Source organism: Pelodiscus sinensis, chromosome 3 (assembly GCF_049634645.1).
Source record: "Pelodiscus sinensis isolate JC-2024 chromosome 3, ASM4963464v1, whole genome shotgun sequence".
NCBI lineage: Eukaryota > Metazoa > Chordata > Testudines > Trionychidae > Pelodiscus > Pelodiscus sinensis.
Window position 1 is genome coordinate 156,039,147 of NC_134713.1, and position 16,675 is coordinate 156,055,821.

Sequence of the window (16,675 nt, forward strand, 5' to 3'; positions counted from 1 at the left end):
GGTTCTAGACATGCTCACAAGCCACCCTTTGAACCACTAGCCTATACATCACCACAATACCTGTCCATGAAGGTATCCTTCATAGTGACAATAACATCAGATGGATTTATAGTCAAAATTGCAGCCCTCATGGCCAACCCACCTTTCACTATCTTTACCAAAGATAAAGTTATACTCAGGCCTCACCCAAAATTCCTCCCAAAGATCATATCCGACTTCCAGCTAAATAAACCCATTTACTTACCTGCATATTTTCCTAAACCTCATACCTCCTCCAAGGAGGCCATCTTGCACACATTAGATGCGAGATGAGGGATTGCATTCTAGCTGGATAGAACTAGGGGAATCAGAAAATCGGATAAACTCTTTGTTACATGGTCTGGGCCACATATAGGAACAGCTGTCTTGGCACAACATCTATCCAAATGGATTGCCAGCTGCATATATACAGCTTATGAGCTTCATGGGAAGCCGACATCATGGATTATTAGGGCTCATTCCACGTGTGCGATAGCCACAACAGCAGCCTTCCTAAGTAACGTACCATTGGTGGACATTTGTAGAGCAGCTATATGGTCCTCCCATCACGCTTTTGCACAACGTGACATACTACAGAAAGGGCTAATACTCTCCACATCTCTGACAGATGCGGTCCTTCCTTCCTCTACATAAATGTTTTCAATGCCCACCACCATCTGGTGAGTAGTACTACTGAGTCACCTGAGTGGAGAACCCACAGGGACACCACTTGATGAAGAATAAGAAGTTACCCTGTGTAGTAACAATGGCTCTTTGAGATGTGTGTCCTTGTGGATGCTCCACTACCCCCACTTCTTGCCCTCTGCTTGGAGGCTTTAAGGGACTTCAGGTAGAAAAGGAACAGAGAGGGCTTGTGCTGTGTGAACACTTGGCAAATGGCAGGAGTGCGAGACGCTGGGTGCGCAGGTTCGGTGCGAGGGGTACTGCACACCAAAAACCTCCAATAAGAGGCACGAGGATACACCAAAACCTGAGTGGAGCACCCACAGGGACAAACATCTCAAGAACAATCATTACTGCACAGGATGAGTAACTTCTTCTTTTGTTAGTCTATAAAGTGCTTACCAGACCATTTGTTGTTTTTTTCTGTAACAAACAAACTCAGCTACCCCCTGAAGTTTCTTCTTTCTGTGGGCATTATATTAGAAGTGAGTCTTTAGGAAGGGCTTTTGGGAGGTAAACTAAAATATGTAAACTGAATATCAATTAGAAGTGTACGCGACTAGTTGAGTAGTGGACTACACATATGTTTATTGGGTAGTCGAGTCACTACTTGACTAGTCACTTCCCCCCCTTGCTGCCTCCATCAGAGGCAGTAAGCGGGGAGCAGGAGCTGGTGCTGGAGGGAGCTGGATTAAAAGGTGGTTCCCTCAAGCACCATCTCTGCAGGGGTAAGGTGGGAGGCAGGGCAGGGCAGGCAGAGGTGCAGCATGGGACTCGGTGTGAGCCGGGAATCAGCTGACTCCTGGCTCACACTGGGTCCCAGGCTGAGCCTCTGCCTTTTAAATGGAATAAGAGCTTCCCGTTTCTTACTCAATTTAAAAGTCAGAGCTGCAGTGGGGTTAGCTCCCAGCCCTAGCCCCGGGAGCTAGCCACTCTGCGGCTCTGCAGTTTCCCCCCTTATTGACTAATTGAGTAGTTGATGGAAATTCCATCAACTATTCAATTAATTGATTAAACACAATTTAACATCCCTAATATGAATATACCAAACTGAATTTATGTAAGAAAGTATAGGTCCTGTGTTTTTTAGTAGAAGTTCAACTTATCTATTTTGACAACTACTTTTTTGAAACTTTAATTTACAAAAGTTGCCCGTAGACATCTTAACTGTTTTTAACAGAAAAAATGTAATTAGACCTACCTTTTGTCAAAATGAAATTTGTAACTATTTCTTATATTAAATCTACAGATTGTGACTCTTCTGTCTGTTCTTAGTAGTTCAATGGCACAAGTTGAATCATATAGCAGAAACTTTATGCGTTACTGTGCCATAGTGGATGATGTGAAAACCATGAATATGGAAATCTTAGCACTACCAAGGGAATTATCACCACATGATTTCAGAAGCATCTTAAATAAGTATACAGATAATATAAAAGAGATTATATCCATGACAGTTGAAAAACGCATTCATATGATTAAGGTCAGAAGTGTTAACTATCAGATGGACTGCCTGCCATTTTTTGAAACCTTGATTAATATGATACGTTCATCTTTGTATGCAATCGTTGAGGCAAGGAACTTACATCTCTTAGAAGTAAGTGACTTGATCATTTTTATTTCACACACATCTAATGTTAATAAATGAAAATGTTATAGAATATTGTATGGTATTATTCCACATATTTATTAATCCACAACCTAATGAAATCAAATAACTGCTTACTTGCTATGATGTCATAAAAAGATTATGTAATCAAAATTGCTATTTTTATACTTTCAAAGGGAAACCATAAATTATGGTTCTTTTAAAAAGTTACTCTAACTATGTTATAAAGGTTTCAACATATTTTATTTCTCTGTTTACCACAGCAGATTTTCTGACTTCCCAAGAACATTTATTTTCTAGTTCCACATCCATCCATCCATTGGATCAGTTGCCTTTTATTATCCTAACATCTGCCCTGGAAACTAAGTTCTGTATAGTGAGATACATATTGGACTTGCACTCTTCACACTTACCACTCTAGGAAGCTATACTTGGGGCATATATGTCATCTTCAAAATTGTTTCTTATAAAATATGCTTCCAATGCTTCTTCAAGTGGTTGTCCACATGTACTCCATTTATGTTGTGCAGCACGAGGCAAATATCTTTGAATAGGAGTTGCCTCAGGTGTGCAGAGTTTTAGGCATAAATTATGGGGTGGGCAAAATTGCTCTTAAGTTCCTTGTTGCCACCTGTAGCCGTAAATGGAACATCTATAGTATGTTTGCTCATTGTACAACTTAATTCTCATAGTTAGCTGTAGTTAGTTATGTAGTTAGTTTCATTCTTTCTCACCCCCCAAAAACTTTTAGCTTGATTGTCAAGTCCATGTGCTGCCTCTTTGTACCAGACCCTTGGGGATGGGGGAGTCCAAGACCCTGGGGTTTAAGATCTGGTCTCCTTGTGAGGAAACCATTTCTATCAACAATAGACAGTGTAAAAGCCTCATCTTCTTTGAGTAGTGTCCCCATGGGTGCTCCCCTGTAGGTGTTGGGTCGTGCCCAGAGCCACAGATCAGAGTTCTCACAAGCAGTGGTCAACCAGACTGCACGTGCACGGCACGTGCCTCACACTGTTTGCGCTTTTTGATCTCTCACATGGTTGCAGACGGAGCAAGACCGTTGTCCTCAATGACTCTAGTCAGAGAAGGAATTTTGCTTTACATTTGTTTTCTATACATAGTTCAGTTAGTTTTTTATTGTTAGTCATAGTATAGTTCTAGTTACTTCGTTATATATATAAAAAAAACAGGTTTTTCCATGTTAAATGTTCTTTAAAAAAAAAGAGAAGAGAACACAAGAAAAGTAAGTTAGAGTCTGGTTATCCACTATCAAGACAGCTGCAACTAGCTTCTTAACCATTCTGGGTTTGCCTGGTTTTAAAAAGTGTGTCACATGCCAGTATCCAGTGGCCATGCAGACTGTATCAAATGTCTGGGTAAATCTCATGTGCCTCAAAAATACACACACTGCGCAGAACTTACAGTGAGAGCGTGGTGTGATAAAGAAATGAGGCTCAGGATGTTCTTAGTTGATAAAGCCCTGGAGCCCTCCGATTCAGATTCTCAGAGAAAAGAGAAATGGAGAGCTTCTCCTACAGCTGCTCCCGCTCCTAAGAGAACTTCACTAGCCTGCTTTCTACCACCGGCCTCCACAAGTAGAATAAGTACTGAGGAGAAGCCGGGGACATCTGACACTGAGAAATCGCAGCTTTAAATGGCCTCAGAGCCAAAAACTCAGCACAGAACATCTGTGGCACTGGTAGCTATGGCACTGGCAAGACAATCGGCACCACGGGCTGCAATACCGTCTTCATCATTAACTTCGGGACTACACGTAACAACCCAGTCAGCACCGGGTCAATCCGCGCAGACATTGGCACTGACCCATGCAATACAAAAAGTGGCATTGACTATGGAGCAGACATCGGCACTGACTCAACTGATGCAGACACTGGCAACAACGCATTCAGCACTGATATTGACACATGTCTTGGAACTTTCGGCATCAGAAGAGGCTGGTAGCCCCCTGGCACCAAAGAAGACAACTCATAAATCTCACAGAGCACAGGATCTGAACCCGAAACCACTTACTTTTTCACCTGCTCCTCACCTTCACTTTATTCACCGCTGATGTAAACAATCAATCTCTCTCATGTGACACAACAGTCATACACTTCCTTATCACCTCCTCCATCTTCAAGAGGTTCTTTTAGATCACTCCATTCTCCCACTCCTTCTCCTCATACTTACCATCTTGAACGTGGATTGAGTACTGGTTCACTATGATACCACTCTCCTGATAGACTGGAGTACCGACACCATAGCCATTCACACCACTACAGCTACTCCTCACATTGGTCACCGGGGGTATGTCTACACTGCCACCCTAGTTCGACCTAGGGTGGCTAATGTAGGCATTCGAAGTTGCAAATGAAGCCCGGGATTTAAATATCCCAGGCTTCATTTGCAACTTCGAATGCCTACATTAGCCACCCTTGTTCGAACTAGGGTGGCAGTGTAGACATACCCCATGATATTACCACTGAAGACATAGGTACCATCCATCCTGCTGCCAGGAGCACCTGCCCATACGAGCATACTCACCTTCTCTTGCACCACATGGACCGGAGCTTATAATGTCCTGTTTGAAACCCCAACCAGTACACCAGTATTCTGAACCCAAAGAGGGACAGATTTCTGAGACGGAGGAACAACAGCCAGACATGCTGCCAACAAACCAATCCTCCTCATCTCCAGATGAGGCAGTTATCCCCAGTGACCAATCGCCATCAGACAACCTCAAACAATTTCAGGAGCTTTTTAAAAGGGTGGCTGCCAACCAAATCCTACAGGTCACTGAGGTCCAAGAGAAACACCATTGCATTTTTAAAAATCTCCAGCCCTATCAGCATTCAAAAATAGCCATACCTGTAGATGAGGCTATTATGGAGGCTGCTGGCAAGATATGGCAGACCCCAGCATCAATAACCCCAATGAACAAACAGGCAGATAAAAAGCATTTTGACCCCCCAAAGATGCAGAATTTCTCTTCTCCAAATTCTTGCTTCCGCAATATAAAAATAATTTGGCAGATAAGGAGAGCAAATGCCTTGACATCTTCGGTCAAAAGATGTACTCCTAATCCTCCCTGCTCCTTAGAATAGCTAATTATGCAGCATTACTCCTCCACGGGGGTCCCCCCATTATATATTTTTCCTCCAACACCACTTGTTTCCAGGGTTCTTGAGAAGATCAACAGAGATGGCACAACAGTGATTCTCATAGCCCCATTTTGAGCACGACAGACTTGGTTCCCATAACTTTATCGGATGTCTCCTCAGTCATTTTAGCACATTCCTATGCATTCCAATGTCCTAATCCAGAACAAGGGTACTATAATTCATCCTCAACCCCATACGTTACAGTTGACAACCTGGCTCATAATTGGTTCCAAGAAGACAAACTCCAATGTTCAGATAACGTAAGAAATGTTTTATTGCATAGTAGAAAGCCACTCAATCTGCTTACCTTCAAAAGCGGTACAGATTTTTATCATAGGGTGTGTCTAAACTACATGCCTCCGTCGACGGAGGCATGTAGATTAGCCAGATCGGCAGAGGGAAATGAAGCCGCGATTAAAATAATCGCGGCTTAATTTAAATTTAAATGGCTGCCCCGCTCTGCCGATCAGCTGTTTGTCGGCAGATCGGGGCAGTCTGGATGCGACGCGCCGACAACCACCTCAAAGAACTCACTTCACCAGGTGAGTAACCTTCCCTTGGAAAGAACCATAATCCTCATTACTTAGTACCAGAACCTTGGAACTGAGCATATCCTGGCACTTGGACTTTTCCTAAGCATCAGGTTATATACCACCACAAATAACCTGGTCAGCATCACCCTTACTCAGTGGCAAGGAGGTATTCAGTTTCTTGTTCTCTCTGGCCTGCTGCTACACTATAAGGGTTCTTCTGAATTCCATTGAGACAATCCTTGATCTTACTATGTCCCTCCCAGGGCAATCTCACTACCAGAATCCTCCTCACCAATGGTGGTATTGGAAACTTTGGGTGACTTAAATATTGCAGCCATCCAGTATCTCTCAGAAAGAGTCCACCAGACAATTTCCTACAGCCTCACTGTCAGAGACACCAATCTGGGGAGGAGAAACCTTTTGCACAAAAGAAAGAAGGACTCAAAGGGGAAGCTTCTCTTCCAGCAAACTTCTCTCCATCTCTACCAGATGTGGCTGAAATGCACTCCCCTCACTAGATTTTAAGAGAGCTGACAACAATACCATGTTCTTCTCAAAGAGGCAGACTTTTTATTTCAACATCCAGAACCCAACTCAATCATAGTGGATGTGGTTTATGAATGAGACAAGCAACATCATGCCAAGCTGACTTCATATACTCAGGATTGGAAAAGACTAGAACTCTTTGCATGGAAGGCAAATACATCTGGAACATTGTAGTTTACAGTCATGAACTACCAAGCTGACATGGCCAAATATGATTTTATTTAATTATGGGAAACTCAGTACATTTCTGGAACATTTTCTAGAAACACAAAAGGAATTGTTTCCCGCCATTATCAGACAGGGTCAGCTAGTAGCAAAAATGGTGTTACAGATGGCACTGGCTCCAATTAATATAAGGCTCTTGGCAATAGCTTTCCTGGTTGCCCTAAGAGCTACAGACAATGGTGAAAGGTTTGCTGTTTGAAGGACCAAAGCTCTTTGCACTCTTCTCTCCACATCTTGAAATATTCCCAGGCTACATTACAGATGCCTAGGAATCTACTATGTGAGACAGAAGGGAAGATATAGCTCTCAGCCACATCACGGGTCATAACCTCCTTAATACCCACTCTCAGGGCTATTATGGCTGTCATGTAAGAGGCCCAGAGTTCAGAAGTAGTCAGCATCTCAACCAGTGACCTCTCAGACAGCTTCTTCTAAGCGCTTTTGATGGGTTGGTTGAGGGTTTGTGCAACTATACCTTACAACATGAGCTGCCATATACACTATCACCCTCCTTCAGAAATCATCTGGCCCTCTTTCACAGCACTTGGGAGATCATCTGACAGATTGGTCTTGGAGATTATTTCAAAGGATTACACCATTCAGTTCACAATCCTCATCTATCTCCACCCCCTATTGAGGGATGCTTCTGATGAAAACCTGTTTCACTAGGAAACAGATCATCTCTTATTTTCAGGGGCCACAGAACCAGTCCCAGTACAACTTATGGGCAAGGGGGCTTTACTCCCATTTTTTCCCTTTGTAAAGCAAAGGAAGGTTGGGGGGGGCCAATTTTTTATCTAAACACATTAAACAAATATGTGAAGGTACAAAAGTTCTAGATGATTGTGCTAGGAGCCATTATTCAAGCTCTAGAGCAAGGATATTAGTTCTCAGCCTATAAGTTGCCTAGTCCATGTCTTGATATGACCGTCATACAGGAGATTCCTTCGGTTTATCTTTGGGCAGGACCATTATCAGTATAGGATGCTCCCTTTTTGCTATTCATTTACACATAGGATATTCCCCAAAGTTCTCTCCATCATAGGGTGCACCTGTAAATATTGGGCCTTGTGATCTATCCATACTTAGTCAATTGCCTCCTCAGTCTCCCTCATTTCAGAATGCTATACAAACAACCTAGATGACCATTTGCACAGATGAGTCTACAGCTCCATTTACAGAAATAAACATTGACCTCATTACAATGACTGGAGTTTATCATTGCCGGCCTTGATGCATTGCAGCAAGAGCATTCCTCCCACTATGTAGACTCACCACCCTTTTAAGTCTCATAGTATGTCTACACTACAAAGTTAATTCGAACTAACAGATGTTAGTTCGAATTAACTTTGATAAACGCTACACATGCAAACCGCTAGTTCAAACTTAATTCAAACTAGCGGAGCGCTTAATTCGAACTAGGTAAACCTCATTTTACGAGGACTAACGCCTAGTTCGAATTAGCTAGTTCGAATTAAGGGCTGTGTAGCCACTTAATTCAAACTAGTGGGAGGCTAGCCCTCCCCAGCTTTCCCTGGTGGCCACTCTGGGCACCACCAGGGAAACTCTTCTGCCCCCCTCCCGGCCCCGGAGCCCTTAAAGGGGCACGGGCTGGCTACGGTGCCCGTGCCAGGTGCAAGCCTGCCAGCACCCAGCCAGCAGACCCTGCACCTGGCACGGCTCGAGCCAGCCACCCGCTGCCACCCAGCCCTCCGCCTCTTCCCGGGACCAGGCTGGCGGCTCCCGGGAGCCTGCCCAGGTCCGCAAGAGGCGGGCGCCCGCCTGGTCTAGTGCGGAGACCGTGGACCTCATCCACAACCTCCACACTAGGCACAGGAAAGTGGCCGTCTAGGGCAGGATAGCTGCCAGCCTGGCCACCCGGGAGCAGGTGTGCATGAAAATCAAGGTGGTCCACTGAGACCCCTGACCCTGAGCCCTGAGCCCTGAGCTTAGAATGGCCATACTGGGTCAGACCAAAGGTCCATCTAGCCCAGTAGCCTATCTGTCAACAGCGGCCAACACTAGGGACCCTGGAGGGGATGGACCGAAGACAATGATCAAGCCATTTGTCTCGTGCCATCCATCTCCAGCCTTCCACAAACAGAGGCCAGGGACACCAATTCTACCCCCCGGCTAATACCACTTCATGGACCCAACCTCCATGACTTTATCTCACTTCTCTTTAAACTCTGTTCTAGTTGTAGCCTTCACAGCCTCCTGCAGCAAGGAGTTCCACAGGTTGACTATTCGCTTTGTGCAGAACAACTTTCTGTTATTAGTTTGAAGCCTGCTACCCATTCATTACATTTGGTGTCCTCTAGTACTTCTATTATGGGAACTAATGAAGAACTTTTCTTTATGCACCCTCTCCACACCACTCATGCTTTTATAGACCTCTATCATATCCCCCCTCAGTCTCCTCTTTTCTAAGCTGAAAAGTCCCAGTCTCTTTAGCCTCTCTTCATATGGGACCTGTTCCAAACCCCTGATCATTTTAGTTGCCCTCCGCTCTCCCACCCTCTCTCTTCCCCTCTCCCACCTCCTTTTCCCAGTCTCCCAGAGTTTTGTTCAATAAAGAGAGTTTCTATTTTTGAACACACGTGTCCTTTATTTTGTACATCAGGAAGGGGGCCTAGGGAGGGGTAAGTGGAAGGAGGTGAGGGAGGAATGGGGTACGAGCCCCCAATGGGGAGGACTGGGGTGGCTCTGCAGGCTTCTCAGGGTGGAAGCTCTCCTGAAGCCCCTTGATTGACCCCCTCCCCCCCCCGGATGGCAGCCTGTGGAAAGCGCAGCCAGGTTGATGGCCGAGTGCTGTGATGTGCCGAGTGTGGGCACTCAGGGCACTCCAAGCCAGGACTGCTTTGCAAGTGGGGAACCCCTGAGAACTGTCTGTCTGGGGTGGGGGTCGGGTCCCTTTAAGCACAGCCCTCAGCTAGCCTGAGGCAGCAGCTCCATGCTCTAATTCCTAATCTGATGCCCTGCCGGCACTGCTTCCAGCCATCCTTAACCTCAGTTCAGGGTCCACTCAGTGTGGACATGCTAGTTCGAATTAGCAAAACGCTAATTCGAACTAATTTTTTAGTCTAGATGCACTAGTTCGAATTAGCTTAGTTCGAATTAACTAATTCGAATTAAGTTAGTTCGAATTAGCGCTGTAGTGCAGACATACCCATAGCGACAGGATAGGCCAGCCCTCAAACATTGATCAGAAACTGCCTTTAGTTTCTAGGTCACATTGTAGCATGCACCTTCGACACCCCAAACACCAGAATATTCATTAGGGCTCTGTCTACACTGGCATCCCTTCCAGAAAAGGGATGCTAATGTAGCACGTTGGAATAGGCAAATCTAGACATTATTCTCCGGAAAATAACGCCTTTTCCAGAGGATTTCTTATTCTTGAAAGTAGGAATAAGAAATCCCCCAGAAAAGGCTTTATTTTCGGGACAATAACATCTAGACTGGCACTTTTCTCCGGCTTTTCCCCAAGCCGGAAAAAAGCGGCAGCCATGTTAATGCAAATGCCGTGGGGGATATTTAAATCCCCCACGGATTTGCCTATTCCAAAGTCTACATTAGCATCCCTTTTCCGGAAAGGGGTGCCAATGTAGACACAGCTTAGGTGTTTTCAAATGTAATAAGGGTCGTGACCTAATGCCTCTGTGTGGGATCCGTACACAGTGTACAAGGTCAATTGCTACTTTCGTTGCATTCCTTAAAGATGTCCCTATCTCAGAAATCTGCAGAGCAGTGACTTGGATCCCTGTCTACACTTTTGCAGAACATTAGAAGATTACTGGAGATTCAGCTTTTGGCAACATCTTTGGCTCCTCAGTACTTTCTGTAATAACAAACACCACTCTGAAGTCCTCACCCTCCATGGGGGATACTGCTATGAAGTCACCTATAGTGGAGAACCAAAGAAGAAGAGGAAGTTAACACGTATAGTAATAATAGTTCTGGGTATGTCTACACTACCCCGCTAGTTCGAACTAGCGGGGTAATGTATGCATACCGAACTTGCTAATGAAGCCCGGGATTTGAATTTCCCGGGCTTCATTAGCATAAAGCCGGCGCCGCCATTTTTAAAAGCCGGCTAGTGCGAACCCCGTGCCGCGCGGCTACACGCGGCACGGGCTAGATAGTTCGAACTAGCTAGCTATTCCGAACTATCTGTACACCTCGTTCCACTATACGTTCCACGAGGCGTACAGATAGTTCGGAATAGCTAGCTAGTTCGAACTATCTAGCCCGTGCCGCGTGTAGCCGCGCAGCACGGGGTTCGCACTAGCCGGCTTTTAAAAATGGCGGCGCCGGCTTTATGCTAATGAAGCCCGGGAAATTCAAATCCCGGGCTTCATTAGCAAGTTCGGTATGCATACATTACCCCGCTAGTTCGAACTAGCGGGGTAGTGTAGACATACACTCTTTTAGATGTTTGCCCCATGGATACTCCACAACCTGCCCTTCTCCCCTCTACTTTGAAATTCTCTATAACAGGCTCTGCAGTAGAGAAGGAACTGAGGGGTTTTTACCTGTGCACTGCTAGATAACCTTGAGGCAGCCTACAAGGGAGAGTGGGCTCCTGTGCTGGCTGATGGACTCTGTTGCTGAAGTTCTCCAATCAGTAGTGCAGGGATGCAAGTATACCTACAGCTGAGCACCATTGTTACTGTAGGAGGTGGATAATTTCATCTTTGTACTACCTGTCTATGAAGACTTGCCTTTTATAGTGGTATTACCTGTATATACTTCACAAGGACAAAGTGACTGAGACGTCACACATTGTTTTTAATTAATGTGGTTTGTGATTTGCCTCTGAATCAGATGAATCATCTACCTCTTTTCTTCCCTGAGTCTTCCATTACTCAGTGGGATGCCAAAATTAATACCTTTGCTATTTTCAGGTATTTCTATTTATAGAGCTATTCATGGAATCTTGACTACTTCTTGCATTTGCCGACATAGCAAACTTATGTCTGGGAAAGGTCTAGGCTGGATGTTAGGGAAAACTATTTTACTAGGAGGGTGGTGAAGCACTGGAATGGGTTACGCTAAGGAGGTGGTAGAATTTCCATCCCTACAAGTTTTTAAGTCCCGGCTGGGGTGATTTAATTAGGGTTGGTCCTGCTTTGAGCAGGGGGTTGGATTTGATGACCTCCCGAAGTCACTTCCAACCCTATGATTCTATGCTTAAAGACTGTCAAAATGAATCTTGGACTACATTAGTGCTATAAGTTTGTCTGTGTCAGAGCTGCTTGAGAAAGTTGAAGCTCATTTAATCAGAGCCCAGTCTGCCTCTGCTGCATCTATTTTACATGTAAAGTTTCAGAGATTTGTAAACTCATACCTGGAGTTTAGTTTATACCTTCATGCATCATGATTCCTTGGAAAGGGGCTCTAGAGGTGTAATAGAACTTTCCTGTAATCATCTAGAATTCTGAGCATCCAACTCAGGACATAAGTTATTCTTGTGAGTCAGTAGAAGTGGAGTACATGTGGACATTCACTGAGAGGAAAGGGCAGTCAGTTACTTACCCTATAATAAGAAGTAACTTGTTGTTTGATATGGTTTCTCTGCCTCTGTTCTACACTTTACCCTCTTTCCCCACTATTGAAGAGTTCTTGCTAATTTGGAGATTCTATTAGTGAAAAAAACTGGGGAGTGATTATGGATGCCATACACTTTAAGCCTTTGGCTATGGAGCATTGCAGAGAGTGTAGGGTGTAGCTGCAGTCCCCAAAGGATACTATTGTTGAAAAGACTCTGGTCTTTTATGCATGGAGTCTGTGCACAGCATAAGTAGAATACCTGGTTACAACACATCTCAAATAACTAGTTACCAGCAGCGTAAATAACTGCTCTTTTTAGTGGCAATATTTTATAAAAAGAAGTGTCTAGTGATAGAGTAGGTCACTTTACACTGTTGAAAAAGTACAAGAGTCTTAGGCTACATTTACACTATGAGCAAGGGCTGGGATTCCCAGATTGTGAATACATGCTTGCATTAACTCTCATCTGCACTATCACACTCAAAATGGTGTGTCTGTAGTAGTATGGGCTATGGCAGCAATGGCCTAGACTTGCTACAGTTTCTGTGCTACAGTCTGTATACTACTATACTGAGTATGCTAGCTCAGATAAGAGCATATGTGAGCTGGCAATCAGACCCATAAACAAGGCTTTTGTGTGAATAAAAATACATTCCTTTATCTACATCTCTCTCACTTCATTTTGTTTTTTTAACTGCATTGTTTCTAACATCTTTCTGATAATTTTGATAAAACAGATAAAAATATAACAATAGAAATAATTTAAAAGTGTGTTTGTTTGTGATATTATTGAACAACAAAATGACTGTTTCATTTCATTTAGGTTATCCATTCAGCCCTCAGAAAACTGGACAAAGATCTCACAACAGTGGAAGAATTTATTGAGCACTTGACTTTCCTGAGCCAAATTTCTTCAGAGTTGCCAATGCTAGAGACTCAATATAACACACTTTCTCAATTGTATTCTATTGCAAGAACCTATGGCTTTTTTATTCCTGTTGAACAATTTGCCATATATCAGACCCTTACGCGCAGTCTGCATGATCTCAAATCAAGTATCTTTATTAGTGAAAAAGGAAAAAATGACAATATTATAAAATTTAGTGCAGATTTGGATGGCTATTTTGGCAACCTGCAATTTGAACTTAGGAAATTTAAGAACAAAGTAAGTTACTTGTCTGTTAAGAAAACACTTTTTTTGTCTTTAGAGGTTTAGTCCAATGGTTTTCAAACTTTTTTCTTCTCATGACCTGATTAAAGGCTTGTGACCCAAGATCATTTGACTAAAGTCTGTGTTCTGGGGTGGGGCTGAGGATGAGGGCTTCAGCTTTGGGGGTCGGACAGGGCTGGGGCAGGAGGGGTTACCTCAAGTGGCTCCCAGTCAGTGATGCAGTGGCCTACTAAGGCAGGCTTCCTGTCACTCCTAGCATTGCAGACCATACTGTCCTCCTGAAGCAGCTAGCAGCAGGTTCTAGCCAATGGGCGGGTGGAGCTAATGCTCAGGGCAGGAGCAGTAAACAGACCCTGTGTGCTCTTTTGGCCCCCTCCCCTCCCCCCAGCAGCCGGCCTGATGCTGGCCACTTCTGGGGCACAGCTCAGTCTGTGATGCCAGGAGAAGCAGGAAGCCTGCCTTATCTCCCCCACTGATCACCCTGCAACAACAATACCCAGTGCCTGATGTTCTGTGACCCAGTACTAGATCATGACCCATGGTTTGAAAACCACTGGTCTAGTCTAATGGATTGAAAATGAATTTAAGAATGAGGAGCTCAAGCATTCTGATCCTAATGATCATTCTGTCTCATATTGTGGCCTTGGGCAAATTCCCTGGAGTATATCTACGCTTGCACCCTCTTGCAAATGAAGACATTCGAAATTACAAATGAAGTTGGGATATAAATATCCTGCTCTTTATTTGCATATTCACATTGTGGAGCTATTTCAAAATAGCGCTATTTCAAAATAATAGATGCGGTGTAGTAGCAGTTATTTCGAGAGAAAACCCTTCTCTCGAAATAACCCGTATTCTTCATACAATGAGGTTTACCAGTTATTTTGAGAGAAGGGTTTTCTCTCGAAATAACCACATCTTAACAGTGTATGTTATTTTGAAATAGAGCTATTTTGAAATAGCACCACAACGCGAATATGCAAATGAAGAGCGGGATATTTAAATCCAAGCATCATTTGCAATTTTGAACATCTTCATTTGCATCCCTCTCTCGAAAGAGGGTGAAAGTGTAGACATACCCTTGGATACACATAGCTATAATGCTATGTGCTATATACTTAGTATATGCTTAATTACCACTTACTGCAATACAAATAAAGTATCACCCAGAGGCCAGATTGTGCTATGTGCTGGATAAACAACAAAACTGTTCTTGACCAAAAGAACATATACAATCTGTATTTAAGACAGACTACATGGTACAACAGTTAGTGGCAGAGCAAGGTGACAATGAAATGATGGTTATCAGAATGTTAAACTGTCATAGCACATTAGTTGCCTAAGTATAGTCAAATATGTTGTGGGAGTCGAAGCATAAGTGGATATTACTGCACATTAAGTGGAGTTTTAATGTCTTTAAGTGCTTTGTGGGTTCAGGTTGCACTTAAAATGTGCTTAAAGTCAAGCGCATACTTAAGTGTTTTGCTGAATTGGGGTCAAAATATTATAGATTATATAGAGATATAATTAATGTATTCAGTTATTGTCACCAGCTTCATTTTTGGAAAATGGAGCCCTCTCCTGAAAAATAAACAAGTTAATTAATATTCAGTATGTAGATGTACACCATACAAGCACTTAAAGTGATAATGAAGTTTGCACAAGAAATGCTAGTTCAAATTTGTATATATAATCAAATTTACTCAAATGTTTACTTTCTGAGCACTACATACTGGTTGAATTGCCACTGCAGCTGTGTCTAGACTGGCATGATTTTCTGGAAATGCTTTTAACGGAAAAATTTTCCGTTAAAAGCATTTTCGGAACAGAGCGTCTAGATTGACACGGACGCTTTTCCGCAAAAGCACTTTTTGCGGAAAAGCATCCGTGCCAATCTAGACGCGCTTTTCCGCAAAAAAGCCCCGATCGCCATTTTTGCGATCGGGGCTTTTTTGCAGAAAACAAATCTGAGCTGTCTACACTGGCCCTTTTGCTCAAAAGTTTTGCGCAAAAGGACTTTTTCCCAAATGGGAGCAGCATAGTATTTCCGCAAGAACACTGACAATCTTACATGAGATTGTCAGTGCTTTTGTGGAAATTCAAGCAGACAGTGTAGACAGCTAGCAAGCTTTTCCGCAAAAGCGGCTGATTTTCTGGAAAAACTGGCCAGTCTAGACACAGCCTGCAAGTGAAATACTCATACCCAAAAAGTCATTAATAATGGTGAATGGAATCCCAGAGAGGTGCTACTGAGATTGCTCAATTAGGACAAGCTGCTAAGAATGGGGCAGACAGTCTCCCAAATTGTTGGTTATTTTAATACATCTGGTCCCCATAACTCAATCTGTTCATAAGTCGGATTACATTCACTTAAGTTCGGCCGCGCTGTTCGTAAGTGAAGATTTCATTCATAACTCGGGGACCGGCTGTATAGGAGGTTGGTCGTAAAGACTAACGGTCGTAAGTCGATGCGTTCATAACTCGGGGACCGGCTGTACTTAGATTCGCCAAGCTAGAAAAACAGTTTCTACAATACCTTCCTGGTTACCCAGAAACAAAAACACAGTTCCCTTGAAGCAGGGGTGGGCAATAATTTTTTTCCGGGGGCCACTTCAGGAAGTGGCGGGGCCTCAAATGGAAGAAGCCGGGCTGGGGTACTTCCATGTTCCCCACCCCAGACCATAATTGGTCTGGGGGTGGGGGAGAATCTATGCCCACACGCCCTCCCAGGTGCCCATGCCCCTGGCTGCAAGAAGTCCTCCCATGATCCCCTGCTCTCAGGCCAATCAGGGCCTGGGGATGGTGGAGCTCGTGAAGTCTTCTCCCACACTGCCAGGAGTGTGCAGCACGTCTAAGTGGTGCATGCTCCTCACAGGGCGGGGACAAGGTGGAGGAAACTTCGCATGCTCCTCTGCCCCCAGGGCCTGAGTGGCCTGTGGGCAGGGGAGTGCGTGAAGCCTCCACCAACCTTGTCAGGAATGCATGGTACTTTTAAGCCCACATGCTTCTTGCAGGGTGGAGACAGAGCAGAGGAAACTTTTCACACTCCCCCACCCCCAGGTACTGATTGGCCTGGGGGTGGGAGAGTGCATGAAGGTTCCTCCAGCCCCGTCAGGAGTGCCTGGCACTTCCAAGCGCCACGTGCTCCTGGAAGGGTGAAGGAAACTTTCGCATG

At 44.2% G+C, this 16,675-nt stretch overlaps 1 protein-coding gene across 4 annotated transcripts in view; it reads left to right on the forward strand.

Annotated features, from left to right (window-relative positions):
* DNAH14 (dynein axonemal heavy chain 14) overlaps positions 1-16,675 on the forward strand; it is a 599,282-nt gene that overhangs the window by 175,877 nt on the left and 406,730 nt on the right. For all 4 annotated transcript variants that reach the window (XM_075925276.1, XM_075925277.1, XM_075925279.1 and 1 more), the window contains 2 exons: positions 1,952-2,299; positions 13,153-13,494. In XM_075925276.1, coding sequence (XP_075781391.1) covers positions 1,952-2,299; positions 13,153-13,494 — 690 coding nt within the window. The remainder of the gene's footprint in view (positions 1-1,951; positions 2,300-13,152; positions 13,495-16,675) is intronic.